Source organism: Drosophila subpulchrella, unplaced genomic scaffold (genome assembly GCF_014743375.2).
Source record: "Drosophila subpulchrella strain 33 F10 #4 breed RU33 unplaced genomic scaffold, RU_Dsub_v1.1 Primary Assembly Seq354, whole genome shotgun sequence".
Classification (NCBI taxonomy): Eukaryota; Metazoa; Arthropoda; class Insecta; order Diptera; family Drosophilidae; genus Drosophila; species Drosophila subpulchrella.
This window is the reverse complement of record NW_023665577.1, coordinates 2,347,374-2,366,630: the sequence shown is the minus strand read 5'-3', so window position 1 is coordinate 2,366,630 and position 19,257 is coordinate 2,347,374. Positions and strand designations below refer to the sequence as shown.

General features: G+C 43.1%; 1 protein-coding gene across 1 annotated transcript; it reads left to right on the top strand.

The window, feature by feature from the left end:
• Nucleotides 1–864: 864 nt before the first annotated feature.
• Nucleotides 865–14,221, top strand: LOC119560236 (T-cell leukemia homeobox protein 3). Its single transcript, XM_037873599.1, has 4 exons — nucleotides 865–1,246; nucleotides 3,009–3,445; nucleotides 8,339–8,567; nucleotides 13,558–14,221. Exons 1-4 carry the CDS (start codon nucleotides 1,074–1,076, stop codon nucleotides 13,757–13,759), a joined length of 1,041 nt encoding a protein of 346 aa, XP_037729527.1. The 5' UTR covers nucleotides 865–1,073; the 3' UTR covers nucleotides 13,760–14,221.
• The last annotated feature ends 5,036 nt before the right edge of the window (nucleotides 14,222–19,257 follow it).

Genomic DNA, 19,257 nt, shown 5'->3' with positions numbered 1-19,257 from the left:
GGTGAGTAGTGAGTAGTCAGTAGATAGGGACATTAGGAAGTGGTGCAGTGCGCTCACCCCCCCTGCGAAATCCGCTGCTTTGTGAACTCAAGCTGACAGAACGCTATTTCCAATTGTGCTATTAATCTGCCACATTTGCACTTCCCCGGGAAAGAGTCCATCTCGCTCTCGCTCTACAGCTATCCCACTCTCACCTTGAGGGTAATTCGTAACGGAGCGAGTGAGATGGCAGAGTGGAAACGCTTGGCTAACCCGAAAATAGAAACAATCAAAATAAAAATACATTCTCTTCATGCTCTCGTCTAATAAAAAACCCCAAAAGCAAAACGTTTTCCATTTAAAATGTCGTCGCAAATGCCAGCTGGAAGTGGGTTTCCTAGAGTGGACCACGAGCGGCGGGAGGGGGGATGGAAGCCCGGGCCACTCTAACCAACGGCAGCTGGCCGACGCCACGCCCCTGCCAGGTGGAAACCTGTTTCCACGAGCGAGAGGCAACTAGGCGCATGTGCGATCAGAGCGGGACGGCAAGCGTTAAGGGTGGACCAACCAGGTTGCTGGTGCTCGGTATTATGGTAGGTTAGGTTCAAACAAGGTGGCAAACTGGCTCTTTAACCGAAAGAGGAAGGAAGTCGGCAGAGACGCGACGTCGCGGCCGACAACTGGTTTGACTTGTTTCCGGCTCACTCCAACCGCCGAAAGCCACCAACAATCCGGCAGAGGCGGCCAAGTCGGCAGAGGGCAGAGCAGAGCAGCGGCCGTCGGCACAATTTGATTGCATTTATGAAAAGCGTTTTCGATCGCCAGCACGCGTCCGCTCCCAGCTCGCAATTTGCAACCCGCTATCCGCAATCCGTAGTCGGTAATCCGTGAACCCATAATCCGTAGTTCTGAGTTGGAATTTCCGCAACGGGTCGTGCCTAAACGCGGAAACTAAACTGAAAGTTAATCAAACATTTTGTGCGTGCTCTATGGTTCAAACACTCTGCGGCTAACAATTAAAAAAAGGATTAAGTGACCAATAAGATACTAAAGTGCTGTGAGCGAGTCCCAAATTGGCTCCACTAGTTGTCACCATGTCCAGCCACGAGGAGGATGACCACGAGCACGAGAACGAGCAGGGAGACGAGGTGGAGGAGCAGGAGATCCACGTGGACGTGGACTCGGATTCACGGATGTCTTGTGGCAGCGGATCCGATGTGGATATGGACGGCGGCAGTTGCTACGATGAGTCCGAAACGCCATTGAGGTGAGGAGAGTGCCCTAATGGGTCTGGGAAAAGAAGGGTTTTCTTTCGAAGATATCCTACTTGGGTAGCAGACTTTGGAATTTACCACCGCGACTTTTGACAAGAAATATTAGTGGGATGATTGACTTAATTAAAATATTGAAAAGGTCATTAATTGTTTTTAACCATTTATTTCGAGCCGTTTCTAAATATGTATCTCTTCCTTGTCGTTAAGAAAATATAAATATTTGTACAATTCTCGAACATGTCAAAGTATGCATTGCTTAATGGACAAAGTCCATTTAGATATGAAATGGTAAAAAACCAACGAACCTGGCCATTAATTGTAAACAAATTATTTTTTGGTTTAATTATTTTTTAACAATGAGTACACTTAATTTTAATAGAGACGCGATTATTCTTTCCTAAAATTATATTACGCATTCAGCGAAAACATTTAATTATGGAAATTTCCCAAAATATCATAAATGGTGTGCAGTCGTTTGGTAAAATTATTTAGTGCAATCAATTGCTATACAAACTCAGGAAATCATTTTGAAATAATTGCTAAATATGCCTTATGAGGCAGTCAAAGGTAAAATATTTGTTCGACTTGAAAAAGCCACAAAATGTAGAAACGTTATCTCTCTTTTCATTACCCCATAAAATCCAGACTAGTATTCAAGCAGAGAAAAGCTATTTACATTCGTTATTATGTGTTCATAACTCCCACTGTTTTATGATCTTTGGCGTTTTTACTGACAATGATCACAAATCCTATTTTTCAAATCATATTCTTCGGTTTAACGCCATTAAAACGCGCTGATGTGTCGACCCATTGTCCAGTCATACAAAAGGCCCCCTTTTCAGCCGACAAAAGGTCTAACAAGCTGCCAGAATGTCGAGCAGGCCGTGCTAACTTCTCCCATTCAAGCCCCTCTTCCGCTTGAAGAACGGTGTGAACAAACCTCTTAAGCGCTAATGAATTGACCACAATGCCACCAAAAGAAAAAAGTCCAAAATGTCCCATAAAGTCTCAAAGAAACTCCCTGAATTTACATAGGCCACGGATGGGAAGGCTTTTCGAATGGACGGCGACGATAAAACGCACATTAGTAAGGCGCCAAAACGCGCAGTGATAAGACTTTTGGGTCCATTTGGGCTTCGATATTTGGCTTGAATGCCAGACAAAGACGAAATCGTTTGTCGGATTAACATTTTAATAGAGATCGTCATAAAAATGCCATAAAACTCGCGTTCCAGCGAATGTAGAGCACCAGATAGGCAAAAACTAAAAATGTGTTTGCTCATAACTTTAGATTTTGGAAAGTGTGCGAGAGTGTGAGATGGCAATTTAAAGTCATTGTTCCGATACAATTCCAATCCTGTTTCAAATGGGTTTTAAGATTTTGTTGGACTTGTAAATTAAATGCCGTGCGTGACTTGTTTTTGTGCGTCAGTTGATGGCATTCGATGATTTATGGGCGCGTATTAAATGCCTCTAACGGCCGTCAGCATTTGCATAATTACTTAATTTCCAGCCGCATTGCGTATACGCAACGGTGGCCACATGGGTTCTGCATGTCATGTCGTCGACTGGGCTTATCCGCTCGCGTGGGCTTTTGGCAAGTGGTTTTGAGACTGGACTGGACTGGACTGCAGCGGGCTTAATTATGATTCTCAGGCTTTTCCGCTTATCGGGCGACACTTTTTAATGAGTCTGCACCTCAGCTTTGTATGTGGTTTCTGATGTCTTCTGCCCGTCTCTCTCTTTTCTGTCCAGCGAATCCCTGCAGTCGGAGCAGACGCGCTCCTCGTCCAGCGAGAATCTGCCCTTCAGCATATCACGCCTGCTATCCAAGCCCTTCGAGACGAGCCACCACCATCACCACAACAACAACAACAACAACCACCTGATCAGCAGCAGTCCCGGCTCCAGCAGCAACAACAACAACAACAGCAGCAGTGGGGAGAAGGGGGAGGAGAAGGAGCTGCTGCAGCAGGAGGACCACGAGCTGGCCGCCTACAAGCTGGCCACCAGCATCGCCAACTCGACGTACGGAAGCGCCGCAGCCCTCTACTCGTATCCGCATCTCTACCCCTCGGCGGCCGGCGGCCATGTGCTGCGTGTGCCGCCCCAGCGAACGCCGCTCACCTGGGCACTGCCGCCGCTGCACCACGCGGCGCTGGCCCATCAGGCGGTCAAGGATCGGCTGGCAGGTGAGTGAATCGGAGTGGAGTGGAGTGAAGGAGTCAGGGCGAAGTCAAGTAGGGGGCCCCATGTCGCGGTGGCCCATGTTCGCCGAGATCCCTCACGGGGGGTGGGGCAGCAGCGATCCCCCAGTGACCCGCGGTGGCAATTGCTACTGTTCCCCAAATAAGCGCGATCAGAGAAGTCTTTTAAGGCAACAAGCCTATCGGCATGTCATTGTTGGCCAACACACTGGGGCACTGAGGGAAAACCTGGGGCTTATCATATGCTTAAGTGGGGAAATCGCGAAGGATAGTTAGCTGGGGAGAAAATAATATATGGAGTATTGTGGGTCGGGATTATTATTTAGTTGACAAATTATGTTTAAAGAAATAATGTATCTGTAGTGCGAAGTCATGTTTCTTCCTTAAAGTGTCAATGAAAATAACAAACTCACTTCTATTTATTTAAAACTAAGTTAAATTAAAGGTGGAGATTAAAAACCCTAGTCAGATCTCAGCTTATTTTATTAAACTGCCTCTTATGTATTAAATATTGCGTTTTAAATTACATCCTTATAAAAATTATTGCAAGTATTATTTTAAACATTCTTTCGCACATTTTTCAAATACATCATTTTGAAAATATAAAAAACCTTTACTCAAATGTACGCACTTTTATTATCACTCCACTGGCTAAATTCTTACCAATAGGTTTAATGAGTAAAGAACCCTTGATGGTTCTTCAAAACAAAGCATCCTTAGATCCAGAATATTATCCCCAGTGATTTTCCCGCAGTGCACTCGCACACTCGAGTGCTCGGGATGCTAAAGTATAAAAACATGTTTGCCTTCAAATGCGCAATCGCAGCTTAAGTTAAAAACTTAACGCTGAGCCACCGCCCAGAAGCGACGCAGGAATGAGATGCGCCCTCTTATTTGCATACGCATGCGCAGCTGTATTTGTATCTGTATCTGTCGCTCCCCTGGATCTGAATCCGTATCTGCATCTGTATTCGCTTCTGAGACCGCATCTCCCTGTGCAGCTGGCTCCTCTGGCTCCCTTTTGTTAATTTGTTTACATTATGAGCTTCACTTGTAGCTACAAGCGACGGGCACAGCGCGAGCCCTTTGAAATAATGAGACGGCGTTGATTTTATTACGCCTCGGTAGCCGAGGTATCGGATGGGTCCCCATCCTCCATGTCCCGCGCCCTATAATTCATAATATTCGGGCCATTTTTCGGCCATGTGATGTGGAAAAGCTGCTTAGGAGCTGCTGCTGCTGCCCTGCTGCCCGACAATCCGATGGGCTTTTATGGCCAACATCCGCCCAGTGGTTCTGGTTAGCTGTGCGCTCTTTTTGCCCTTTTTAGTTATTTTAATGAGCTGGTTTACATGACTTTTTAATTTCGCGCTGGGCCCGAAAAGGAATTAATTACGCATTGGGCGGTCGCAGCGCTCAGCGAGTGAGTTTTCTGTCCTCGCCGGCTTATTTATCGCCGCATACCGCACTTCACATTTGAGTCCAACTGACATGGTCAGCTTTTAATTAGCCAGTCGAATGCCAGCGGTCCGAGGGCCGGGGCCCCATATCCATATCCATACTTATAAGGAGGAGGAGGGGCATCCGATCGAACGGGATGGGATGGAATGGGATCGGATCAGTCAGTTCGCGGCGGCTAGTCCACCTGAGAGGAGAGGCACACTTATGAGGCCGCCGGGTGATCCAAGTCTCGTTTTGTCAACATCTTCGTCTTGGCCAACGTCTGTGTCTTGTTGTGTTTATTGTGTCGCTTGCCTTGTGGCTGATAAGCTGGCGCCTTGGCTTTTTTCATTAACAAGACAAACGAGCGTCCCGGGCTCGGTTCCGATCCCTTCTGCCGTCCAAAGTGCTCCCCTCCCTTTGGCCAGAGCTCTTAGCGCCATATGATTAATAACCATTGCATGTTAATTTTCGTTATTTTTTGGAAAACAACGTCGCAGCAGGCGCCAATTACTTTTCGGCCATGCAGACCCTAATGCAGTTTCATAACGGCCGTAATAATCCGAATGGGAGTTGGGCTTTGTCACGACACTTGCCCACACGAATGTCAGCGGCGAATAGTGGATAGGATCCGTAGATCAGCCGGCAGATAGAACACCATTCCGTAGAAACTTTATATTTAGGACATTCTTCATACAAGGGATACAAATTATTCATATTCAAATATAATTAGGTATTCTTAGCAATTCGCATTATTCTTATTGTTTTAATGGTTGAAACATTTTAAAAGATATTGCATGATTATATGTACCTTTGATATGCTTATGTTTGAACACTGGAATTTTATTGCTCACTTACTTTAAATATTTTTTGACATTTTACGAGCACATTCTAAGGTAACAGTGTTTATCCAAATCACTAGAAAAGGTCAAAGTGTAGCAGTTTCTGGAAAAGCCCCCAACTTCAGAGTGGGAGGAAACCAGGCCGAGCCACAGGCCGCCATCAATAATGCATGCTAAAAGCTTTTTGCATTATTTTAGGTATTTCTGGTGAGACTTCTTGGCCGCAACCACACACACACACACTCGCCGTCGAGTGTATCTCTAAGATACTTATGTGCGCTTGAGCGAAAACATCATAAATAAGCATGGTGAAGCAGTGGAGTGCCGGGAAAGCGATAAAATTATGCTTATGCGCCTTATACACCCTCTAGGCTGATATCGTATATCCTTAAAGGATACACACACCTGCGGGAACGGGGGAAATCCTAAGGATGCTGCTTATGTGGTGCGATAAATGGCTTTTTATTGAAATTGATATTGCCTGAAATATTCAAATGATCGGCAACCCACACGAACTCTGGCCCAAAAGTCTTTGGAAATTTATGCCCAGCAGGGCTGAAGGTTTATCTCCTAAGCAGAAAAACCCCGAAAAGGGTTCCGAGAAAATTCGCAATAAGAAGCATGATTTTTCAGCTTAACACCCGCCATACATTCGCCGGCATTTGATGGCTTCTGACAGCCCACCGCCATTTTCATACGCCAACTCAAACGGCCATAAACACAACTCAATTTCTATGGGAGTTGGTCGGATTCAAATCGATGAGTTATGTATTCACATTCGAGAGATTTTCATACTTTAGAAAGTTTTCTAAGGTAATGGGATTGGGGAAATCAACTCTCCGCTGTAAATCATTGAACATTTACGCTCTAGTAAATACGTTAGGTGTGTTTTAGGTAAAAATATCTAGAGCGTAATCTTTTAAATCAATAAGTTCATAAGTAAATAAGTAAAAAGGTTCTCATAAAAACACAGACCTTTTTTCAATTTAACTTTTTCAATTTTTATTTTCGACCAGATTATTTAAAATTGAATAGAAAAATGTTTTACTCCACGACCAAATAATTTTTGAAGAGTATCGGCAGCAGAACATTTCTTATAAATATTTGATTAAATTTATCTTGCACATTTGCGAACACCTTTTGTTGCAAACGACTGAAAAGACACGAAAGTTATTTTTACTGAATTGAATGAGACAGTTGATTAATTGGATTAATTTTCGAGCATTATCAATTTGGTTTTGATTTGATCATTGCCTAAAATGTGTTAATATTTTTGAATAATTTAACAATCATTTTGGTTGTCTTAGCTTTGAGTTAAGCTTTGTTTTGGGCTGTGATTAAGGTGATTGGCCATCACTTTCAGCGCCTGCTGGCTAACCAATTTCTCCACGACTGCCGACTTGACCTCATCTTCGGGTGCGGAGTCAGTCCGTAAGCCGGTTTCCTAATTGTCGCTGGCGCTGTGTTGTTGCCAGCCGACCGCCTTAATGTTATGGTGCGCACTGTGCCCGCCTTATCGCACCCAATAAACAACAAAGCACACACAACGGCGACTGGCAGGAATTTTAAAAGGTTCAGCGCCAGCACAGGCTCAGCCACTGTCCAGAAATTCGGAATCCAGTAATACAGAAATCCAGAGACGCGGACTCTGGGACACTGGGTCACTTATGCGTCCTACGAGCGCAACTTTATGACTCAACCTCAGACCGAACCGAACCGAACCGAATGGAAATGGAGATGGAAATGAATGTCGCGTGCTTTGTCTACAAGGGGCGGCGATAAAGACTCCTGCTAGACCGCCGCCCGAAACCTCAATCCTTGGCAATTAGGCAGCGAGTCAGCGGCCTCCAAATTGATTTCACAGCGGGAGGGTCGCTTAGGCATTTAGCCATTTAGCCATTCAGACATTTGGGCAGGTAGCAGGTAACAGGTATCGAGTAGCCAGCAGCGTTAAGTACTCGCAGGCGCACAGGTGCCGCCGCTCAACTCCGGAAGCGGCTTTCGGAAATGGCCAGTTATCTAGGAATTTATTGTTTGCTAATTGCCCGCCAGGACACACACCGCACGAAGGGGAGACAGATACAGATGCGATCGCAGTAATAGCATTTAAAATTTGAGAGGTTTAAGGCATTAGACAACCTAAAATTCTGCCAACAGGCAAAAAATACCCTTTTCAATATATTTAAGAAATAAGTGGAAAAGGCAAAAACTCCAAGTTTCTGATGCCTGGCACAAAAATTGCTTTTTAGTGAAAAAATATAGTTAACAAGAAACTACTCTCCGAAATATAAAATTGCTACATTTTTCATATTTTCCTGTAACATGATCATAATTATCAATCGTATTTAAATGAAATTGTTTTAATAAGCAAAATAACAATTTTTTAATTTAATATAATTGTAAGACATAGGATGGTAAGAAATACATACATGTTTTAAGAAACATTTATCTGAAAAGGCTCATTCTTTGGATAGAAACACTTGAGTTGTTATTTTGACCGCAGGTGTTGAAGGAATGAAAAGAATCTGTACGGGGTTTCACTGGCCTTAAGCCAGTCTTATTAACTACTCACACATTCCTCTCATTACTATTACAGCTGCCTTCCCCATCGCCCGACGGATCGGACATCCCTACCAGAACCGCACGCCGCCGAAGCGAAAAAAGCCTCGCACATCCTTCACGCGCATCCAGGTGGCCGAGCTGGAGAAGCGGTTCCACAAGCAGAAGTATCTGGCCTCCGCGGAGCGGGCGGCCTTGGCCCGCGGCCTGAAGATGACCGACGCCCAGGTGAAGACGTGGTTCCAGAACCGACGCACCAAGTGGAGGTGAGTGCCGAGCTACCCCATTTACTGCGCACCCCGCTGGGCTAGAGGCTAAAAATCAATACCCATCCCCACTCGCAGCTACCATTTTTCAGGGCTCGAAAGTGCTGACAGCTTGACACTTACCCTCTTCTATGCCCCGCTTTTCTGTTTTTTATGTGCCGTTTTAAACTACAATATGCACAAAAGGCTTTTGTTAAAAACGCGAGAAGGTTGGATAGGTGGATAGCCGAAGCAAAAATGCTCTAGAAATAAAGGTTTATAATTATTTAATAGATTTCTTAATGGACCAAATAGAAAAATAAAACCGTTGGGAGCTTTTCTTTTAAAAAAACAAGGTACAAAACCTTTTTCACCACATTGTACTAAAGTTTTATTGGGTGTAATTATCTTAAAATATCCAACACCTTTCTAATAAGAGTTCCTTATCATGTTTCCATAAATTCATAAATATTCATAACCAACAAGTAGACTGTCTAATTAGAATTTATTACACTCAAACTGACTATTTGTAATTATTTTATGTACGACTCACATAAAATAATACCAGAAATTAGTGCCAAGGTGATGCCCGTTTTGGTATGGCCCAACTAGACCATAGAGCATCAAAGCCCGGCGCGCATAAACGGGGAGTAAATGGCTCATACAATATGCATGAGCACATTAAATGAACAACACTCAGCCCCACGGAAAAGGGGGATCGTATTTTCGAGGCTACTGAGGGGTAGTTGCATTTTGTAGCCACAAAGAGCGCTCTTGTTAAACAAGCTAATTGGCTAGCTTTTTTATGACACCTGTAATTTCCAGCTAAATATATGGATTATAAAGATATAAATGTAGATTTAAGCTACAATTTACCAACTGAAGTTGAGGTGCTTTCATGTAGAAAACTCTTGTTTGAAATATTACCATTCAAAATAATTGATACACATCTTAATGGGTACATAGTTAGGCAGTAAAATCGTTAGGAACTTTTATGCCCATATAAAAAGTTTATGCGGTCTCTGAGTAGTAAATATAACAAATTTCTTAATAGTAATAGGTTTATTAACAATTGCTTTTTCAGCAGTAAAAATTCATAAAATCAGCAATTTTATTAAGTTCCCCTGTAACTAGTTATGGATATATACTGTTGTCAGATGGCTGAAGTATTTAAGATTTGTATAGCCCCCATATCATGTACTCACATTCCGCATGCAAATGACAATTTATTTGAGTCCAAAAATTAGTCAAAGAAGGAATGTGTCTAATTTTGTGGGGCTTTGAAGCGTGATGTTGCGTGCAGCTAATTGTTTTCTATTTTATTACTGCCAACTAAAAGTATTTGAATATGAAATAGTTTGTGCGGATGAATTGGGACCGTCTTGCTGCTCATATGCGATTACCGGCCGTCATAAAGTCTATAGCAAATGGCGGCTAAATGGACAAAGTTTTCCACTTTCCCAGCAAAGGGAGCTGCAACTGGGGAGGGAAAAGCGGGCGGGTCGGCGCTTAAGCCGCGTTAATTGCCGCTTAGCAGGCGGCGGCGTTTTTAGAGCCCAGTCCTGCCGGCTTATCAGCCATTTTGGGCCTATTCCAGCTCGTAAAAATTAATGATGTAAAACGCAATTTTGTTAACGGCTATGGCAACGGCTGTAGCAACTGCCTCGGCCACGGCTCGTTTGCGGTTAAGTGAAATGGCAATGGCACATTATACGTACCATGATTACGAGTCGGCACCACTCGTAAATATCCAGGGTATGTGTAATGTGCTCACATAATTGCCTTAATGCACACTGCGCTGCATTCGCCGGTAATTTGAATAATTAGCCCTGTCCAACACGGCGTATGCGCTATGTGCTATGTGCTATGTTCCCAGTGTTTGGTGCCCATTAGGCAACGTATAAAGATTGCATACCTGGCTTTTCTTGCCCAATTCCTAATAAATAGCAACTCGTTTGCGACAAGGCGAGTGCCTCATTACGAGTATTGTCTGTATGTTGACTGTTATCGGGTGATTCGACTCAACGAGAACAGCAACCACTTGGCATCAATAAATAATAACAAATTGCGCGGCCAAATGAATGAACTCTTGTTGCCTGTCATTGTCTGACAATGTGTTTGGCAAAAAGACGAGGAAAAAAAGCAGAAAAGCAATCTGCCAACGCAGATACAGATACACAAAGCAGATAGAGATACAGATACAGAGAGAAAAGAAAAATTGTAGCCCACTTCCGGGCGCTTTGTCCCTGCGGCTCCAAAACAAATGGTCCCAGTCTGACTTTCGTCTGGTTTCCTTTTCGCCCTCCTCACCAGGTTCATAATTCAATTAGTTTCACTGCCATAAATCAAGCTGCCGCTAAACCCTTTTTAATTACACGCTCGTTCATCATACCAAAATCCTCACTCTCGAATTTTCTTGGCAAGTCTTGGCTTGGTACTTCATATTAATTGGCCCTGCATATGATAAAGTTTTCCTGCCGAAAGCTGGCTAATTAAAAATTTACACACATGCCAGGGCAGAACTTTGACCGCAGAACAAAAATCAATTTGACTGAAAGGAAAGTTTTTGCGGCCAGAGTGGAAAAATCAAATAAAATTAATTACAATGGCGAGAGCCATTTGTAAATTAACTTGCAATCCTGTTTGGGCCGTCGGCACGTGTCCTGTGCTGGAATCTTCAAGTTTGCGGTGGGCCAGTCCCTCGGGATCTTGGCCGGAAAAGGCTCCTTGGGCAGTCAATTGATGGCCTGGCTAAATTGTTATGTCTTGAGGGATAATTACCGCAGGACCTTTTTGGGCTGCCCTTCTTTCCCCTAGACTCCCTTGACTTGCCAACGTCGTTTGCGTGTAGTGTGTGAAATGATTTTAATTACCAGGACTTGGCCGAAAAGGTCTTAAGTAGCAGCTGTTGCCATCGGCGACAATTTGGGGGAGCTCCGGAGATTTATGGAGCGAGCTTTAATAAACATTTTAGGCTAATGCCGGGCCATTACTTATCGCGGATGGCAACAAAAACTTTCCACATCAACGCGATGGCGCCAAGAGAGCAACATTTAACATTTGTAAAGCGTTTGTTACATTTCCCAGCTCCGTGACTGAAGATAAATTACAATCGTGTCTCAGTCTTCGGCCCCGAAGAGCGAATTAAACCCGCACACTACACATCCCAGCTCACCGAGCCACTTTCGTTGGCCCGGCCGTTTTGGAGTTTTTAATCAATTTTCGTTGAATTTTTTATGCGGTAGCTGTTAAAAATGTTGCCCGATAAAGCCAGCTTGAGGCGAAAAGGTGAAAAAGTAAAAGCCAAGTGCTGGCTGCATAATAACTCACTTCCATCGCCGGGCAGACAATTGAATTGTTGTGCCAGCAACTGGGAAATGGGATGTAGGAAAAGTTGAGTAACAAGGAGTGTTTTCTGGAAAGACCCTATATAAAAAAAGATTTTAGTCTACCTATGGTTATTTAAGATGTGTAAATGTGTGTAATCATAAAGATGCACTTAATCGCATTTAAATAAAATATAATACCCATCCTTGGGCGAACCTCTAGTCAGGCATAAAGACACGTGCTTGTTATTTCAATTTGTGGGCCCAAACTTTGCACTAAATACCCAGCCTAATGTATTTTTAATGAAGCTCACTTGCGAGTTACGAAACCGTAGTTTGAACGATGACAATGCTGATGAAAACCGTAATGAAAGCATATTAAACAATAATTATGATATATGTCTGCCATGTGCTAGTCTGCCTAGTTGTGGTTATAATTCGAGCAACCCTTCCCCTCCGCCTCTTTGTCCCTTGGTCGGCAACATAAGAACTTCATTAGCTCATGAAATATTCAAGATGGCGCAAAAACAACCCCTAGTTGTGCGGGGGTGGTTGGAGCATCGACGGAGGAATGCCAGTGGTGGTGGTGGTGCTGGGTCCATGGCCACAATTAGAGCAAAATGCTGCGCAAACGCGGGGCTGAGTTGGTGCATCTGCAGTGCAATTTACCCCTGAATTATTTATCAGCTGGCAGGGCACAAACTGGGGAGTGGGCCAAATCCGCTTTAAGCCCAGGGCATTTAAAATGCAATTTACGCAGCTCCAACTCGGCACGAAATTAATTTTCCACAAAAACAAGCCCAATCGATGGACCTCTGTGCTTGTGCGGCAGTCAGCATATTTGATTTGATTAGTTTTAAATGGTCTTAATAGGCCGCCCACCTAATGACTTGATGAGCTCCTGTTTCGGCCCACCCAATTGGACGAGTGTGAGCCCCTGAAATGGGTTTGCGGCAAATTGGTTTTCCTTAATGAATATTTACATTAAGCGATACTATTTGCCAGATAAGGTCAAATGTGCACGGTCATTATCGGTATCAATTGGCGCACGGCTGGCACTTCAACTCTGCAATTTATTAAAGAACCAAAGATTCTTGGATTTAACTATGTGAAATTCGTTCTAACAACTTTATTTTACTTTAAAATGTGTTTAGCATGGGAGTTATTAAAACACATATGACACTATTTTGTCTATATAGGTAGTTTTAAGCACATCCGCGGCTGACATTATTAAAAGTGTGTGCGTGAAGATTCTGCGAGGTTGCCCCTGCACTATTCATAACCTTAAAAAAAACGTTGCAATTTAGGTGGCAAAAATAACTCCAATAGTTTTTGACCATTTTAGAATTTATTGCAATCTGTGAATCAGTAAATTCGGTTCGTTTACAATGTTCCTTCAGAATTACTTAATCCAAAGCCTAATTAGGATAAAATATTTCGGTATTAAAAACATTTTCAAGAATAATTTATTCTGAATGAAGAATGAGAAAATACCATTTAGTTACAGAATAAAATACTATATATTGATTTCATGCTTATCCCACTATTTTGTTTCCTCAAATCTATTTTAGTTGGGACTATGTGATCTATAAAATACTTAAATTAACCTTCTTTTGCTTACCTATAGCTATACCCATAACTCAACCAAATACTGATCAACATATCTTATTCTCCTCCTATTTCAGACGTCAAACAGCCGAGGAGCGTGAGGCGGAGCGACAGGCGGCGAATAGGCTGATGCTCTCCCTCCAGGCGGAGGCCATCAGCAAGGGGTTCGCCCCTCCCTCGGCGCCCCTGGGCTCCCAGGGGGGCGTGAACGGGGCGCCCCTGGCGGCTCTGCACGGTCTGCAGCCGTGGGCAGAGGCGTCGCATGCGGCGGGCTGCTAATCGCCATCGGAGGACGGACCCCCTGATTTCGGCGGGAGCTGGTTTATTTGTGATACACTTCGCTTTGTACATAGTCCGGGATGAACGGACAGTTCGCACTGTACATAGGAGGGGGCGGCGACTCGAGGCCCCACTGTAAATACCTAGCTTTACTCTGTAGTGACGCTTTCTTAACCGGGATGATAGGGATTGGAGGATCCTCTGACCCGGAGCAGCGCTTTAAGTTTGTGTAGAATCTCGAATTTCCGTTTTGTGTTTCGTAGCGCAGCATTTAGACTCTTAGTTATTGTTCGACAGTTCAACCGAAGCAAACCGCATCTCAAAACGTCGCAGTGAGCTTGGAAGCCACGCCTAGTAGTAACATATTTAATACACAAAATTATATACCGATTGTAATGTATTGTAATTGTAATATCTGTCTCTAGGCTTAAGTTGAATGGCATTACCTAGTATTATAAATTATGAACCCTAAATACATGTATGATTATTGAAAAGTAAACCAGATGAGCAATGAAAATAAACACATTATTGAATCAAAGAATATTAAGATGATATTGTTATTTTCAATGGATATTGTATTTAAAACGGAAACGTTGGCAGTTAAAAGTCAATTAAATTCAGGGGCACTTAAATATAATCTGCTTACTTGCGGGTTGTAGGCAAATCTTCTTTATAAGTACAGTTAAATGGTCCTTAATACCAAATAATTACTTAACTTATCTCAACAGAACTCGATATCTGAAAGTTTCTCTGTTTCTTCATCTCTTTATTTATGTTTACAAACATAATTCTTACAAATATTATCCTTATGAAAACCTGTATCCTGTGAAAAGCAAGTAGCAATGACTTGTAAACTCCCCCAAAACAAACAAATCCGAATAGAAGGGAAGGTTCCTGGTCTTTTCGGTTGAGTTCCTTAGTTAAACGGCTATGTTGCAACCCCTAACCAGTACAAACAATCCATTGAATATGATTTATAGACGGTTATTGACAGGCGCAGGGAGTTTCGATCGCGTAGACCAATTTTGATAGGAACCTGTGGCCTAACCGGATACCTTTCGACGTGCTAATGATTGGGATACCTATAAAAAAATCAGCCATATGCTTGGGCCACGAAAAACTAACAACAATTAGCGAGCGAATATCCCGAGGCCATTCATTATAAATATATTACGTGTTTTTGCGTTGAAAGCAAAACAAACAGGCGCCGCTGAACAGGTAGCCCTATACTTAGGACCATCTTCCTCTGGCCTTCCGCCTCTAAAGTGTTGCCGCTGTCACATTAGCGCTGAGGTCGGTCCCGAACCTGGACCTCAACTCCTACAAGTCGGCCGGTGGTCGACGGTCAATAGCCGCCTGTGCGGAAGTAAACGATTTTCGGGCCAAGGAGTTGAAAGACGGCGCCCCAACAAAGTTGCAGACGCCGGCCGATCAAATGCTGTTTATTTGAGCTTCAGCAGAGACACCTTTTTAATTTGCCATTTGCCGCTGCCGGGCTTGAGGATATAAATGCACTGTGAAAAAAACTTCCTTAAACGGTTATTATAGATTTTATCATAGCATTTTAAAGAATTAAAGGTATTAAAATCCAACTTCCTAAATCATTTAGGGAAATTAAGCCTACCAATACTGTGTATATAATGTCCAAGGTATGCGGAAATTTAAGGGTATACATTTTTGGATAGAACTTGCCATTAATAATTCCTATTGATATGGTTTTAAATAATAATATGTACATCCGAAATATTTAGATATCTATAAGATATCACCAATATATTTATTCGAAAGAATACATGAAGGGTTTGTGCTAAATATGTTTTTTTTAGTATAAGTATATTTTTGCTCTTTGGTTTGGTTAAATAATATTCCCACAATGATTTTATAAATGTAGAATACCTTTCAAAGTTTTTTAATCGACGACTTTATTAAGTCTTTCTTGGCTTTAAGGATTGAAATGTTGCGTTTTTCAGAGAATACCTGGCCTTGAATTGAGAAATTGATTTTTGTTCAAGTGTGGGCTCTCAATATGGAGCAGAAACTGGGGCTACTTGGAAATCCGTATAAATTGCGTTTAATTGGACAATCTGGGGCTTATTTCTTTGTGGCCAGCGGCCAACGAACGAATCAAATTTTGTATGTAATGAGGATGGCAGCCCGATTCGTTTGAATCCTTGGCCCCATCGAATGTGTGGCATTGCATGTGGGGTTGCGCCTAATTGGCCACCGTATCTGCAGCCCAGGGATTCAGAATTGGGGTTTCAAGTCCCAGGTTTGATTGATTATTGAGCAAACTTGCGGACAGGCGATTGTATAGAGGGGGCAGAGCACCAATCTATTTGTGTCCACTTAGTGTAATACAACATGAAACGACTTCGGGACTTGGACTTCCTGCGGAAATGGGGTCGAGACCTGGATAACAGGATAACGACTGGACACTGGCCGAAGTGCAGCCAAAAGTTTTCGGCCTTGCGGACGGAAATCCTCCGAAAAAGAAAGCCAAATTGGAAGTGACCGGGGGCCGAACGGCCGTGTGTCAGTCAAAAAAGTGGATGCGAGTATGAAAAATACAATCGAACAGAATGCGGTTGGTCAACAAGACAGGCGCCGGCAGATACGGATACATCCGTATCAGATACTACGGATCCGGATCGACGGAGCCAGGACTCTTCGTCCGTTCGTCGTTCACATGTACGTGTCAGTTTGGATTATGGCAAGATTGAAAGGGATTTAAGCACACAGATGGCGGTCGGCGGCAGACATTATGGATCTGGTTCTGGATCTGGAGCAGAGCCTTCCCAGAGCCACAAGGCTAAGCGCATTTTTCAAATTTGTTTTTCATCATTTGAGCTGAGGCCACAAAAGAGTTGACAACAAGTTGGACAGTTCGCTGTCTATCTGTCCGTCAGTCAGTTGGTCGGTTGGTCGGTTGGATGTTCAGCTGCCTGGCGGATGCACTGAGCCCAGTGACAGCGAATAATGGGCGGGCATCGGGGGACATTTAAATTAAATATGAGTCGCTATCCCTATCGCCACTGCGGCACACAGGTACGGGGTAAATACACATTGGGGGTTCTCTAATTATGGCGATCCCCTGTCGGAACAGCCAGTCGTAAAAACGTCATAAAGAAAACAATTTCACCTAACGTACGAGCTTGTTTCGCCGCAATATGAGTGCGGTTGTAAAAAACGAGACAGGGCGGCCATTGTTCTGGTGGGCAAACAAAGGCGGCCAACTGTCATTAGCCGTCTCCCTTCCGTCGCATGGTCGTCGTTAAAAACGCTGCACTAAATGAGTTTAAAAATGGAGTAAATGGAGTGCTCTAATCACCCTCTCCTCCGCTAACCCTACACAGACTGAACCCCCGTCTGGTATATATGGTATGTATATGGAGGGACTCAAAACTAACAGCTCTCTAATGGCTGCCCCGCTCATTTGTGCTGAAAACTAATGATTAAACCTGTCATTAGCTTGTCCGGTTCACATGCCGTTGTCCGCAATTTGTTAGCTCTAGTTTTTTCTCGGGGGGGTCATTTCTGTACACTCACCGATTTAGATACTATCATGCCTGGTTTTAAATCTCGCAAATTAAAGTGAACATTTTTTCGGTTGGACACTTTTTACACTTGGGTCAGATGACATCTGGGTTTATATAGCCGTAATCTGCAATTATTTTGGGTCTAAATCTTACAAACAACCAAGTTCTGTTGGCTGTCATTTCAAAGCGTATCCTAACCCTTATCAAAGGACACATTAGCGGGCTGTGACATTGGGAAGGGTGAGGAAAGTTAAAAAGAATTTACACAGTTTTACAATCTAGGAACATTATAAAGAAGCTTTGGGAATTCGGGATTGATATTTTAGGAATTGTATTTAGCTTTTATACCAATCTTAAAAAATTGCATCTCTGTTTTGAGCTTGATAACGTTTAAAAGCATATTAAACTTTCTTTATAACATGATCTATAAGTGTGAATAATCTATACTATTGCTGATACAGAAATGACTCAACTTTTACTAACAACCTCAATTTTTAATTCAGTTACATTTTTTAAAAGTCAAATCATAAATCCGCTAAGGAAAGGGCTTAAATTTTATCAAACTCTTATACAAAACCAGTACTATGTCTGATACAGAAATGACTCATCATTTGATAACAACCTCAATTTGTAATTTACTTACGTTTTTCAAAAGTGAACTGATAAAAACGCTTAAGCAAGGGGGACAAACTCAATGCGATGACAATAACAGATCATCCGCACCTCAAATTTTCAATAAACATCCCACGTGCGAGGAGTGGCAAGTCGTGTTTCTGATTTTCCCATGCAGTTTGACATGAAAATTTAATCGAGTTTGTTTTCAATTGAGTGCAAAATCACATCAGCAGATAAAAATGGTGTAAAGTGCCAGGACCGAGCTCTCAACTCGGTGGTCAGCATTGAACTCGGAATTGGGTTCGGGGTGGTTCGATGCTTTTTTACGGCACTTTGCTGCCCAACCCACAAGTGTCAACAGGATGGCTCGACCTTCCACGTACGGACGGTTCTGATAGAATTATTTTGGTATTTATTGCCGAACACACAAATTTATAACCGACCAATGAAACGCCATAAAAAACCCCACTGACTTTGACGTGCTGCCATGGCTCGAGTCCGCCCGAAAACATTTCAATTTTATGGCCACGCTCCGTCCGAAAAGGGCTAATAAAATATTGAAAAGTCTGGAAAATTTATGTTGAATTCCATTAGAGTTATGGCGTGAAAATTGCCCTGGTTGTCGTTTATTGCCAGCCGGAAATGGAAATCAATGGCGAACATTAATTACTGGCGCGCAGGAAATGTCAGGTGGGTTTCGGCAGGATGAAGACATTGCGGGAAAGCCAATCAAGCTGGCCAGAACGTTTTCGAGTCTCTCTAGTGTCCGTTTAAGAGGTTGCCTTCTCAGATATTCAAATTGCTCAAGCTCGGCACTTCCACAACCGGACTCTCATTTAATTTGCTGTCCTACTTAGATACCTTCTTTGTTTCGGGCCCAGTTCCCAGTTGTCCATTTCACGGACGAGGTATTTGCATTTTTTATTTGCCTCACAACTGGAATTGACCTTTTTCCTTCGCATTCATCCTACTCTCACTCGGACCTTCTGTAAGTGGTCTTCGGGGGAAGTTTTGATTTCTGGGTAATTTTTCTTTCGTCTGTCCAGAGCCAGTCAAAATTCGTAGCCGCCACCTGAATAATTGAAGGAAGGCTGGACAGGATTGGGGCAATCACCTGGGCAGACTGACTACTTCTCCTCAAATTTTCACGCATTTGTGGCCCACATCCGCTGGCAGATTGAAACAAAAAGAATGCCCAACGCCGGCCAAATATCTCCCAAATGCATATTAAAATTTCTAAGCCCGGGTAAGGGCTCGCCGAATATCCACTGATTTCTCTGGCCAAACAAATGTCTGGCCGTAAAAGTAAACGGCAAACGAATGGGGCGGCAATAAAAGAGCTGGCAT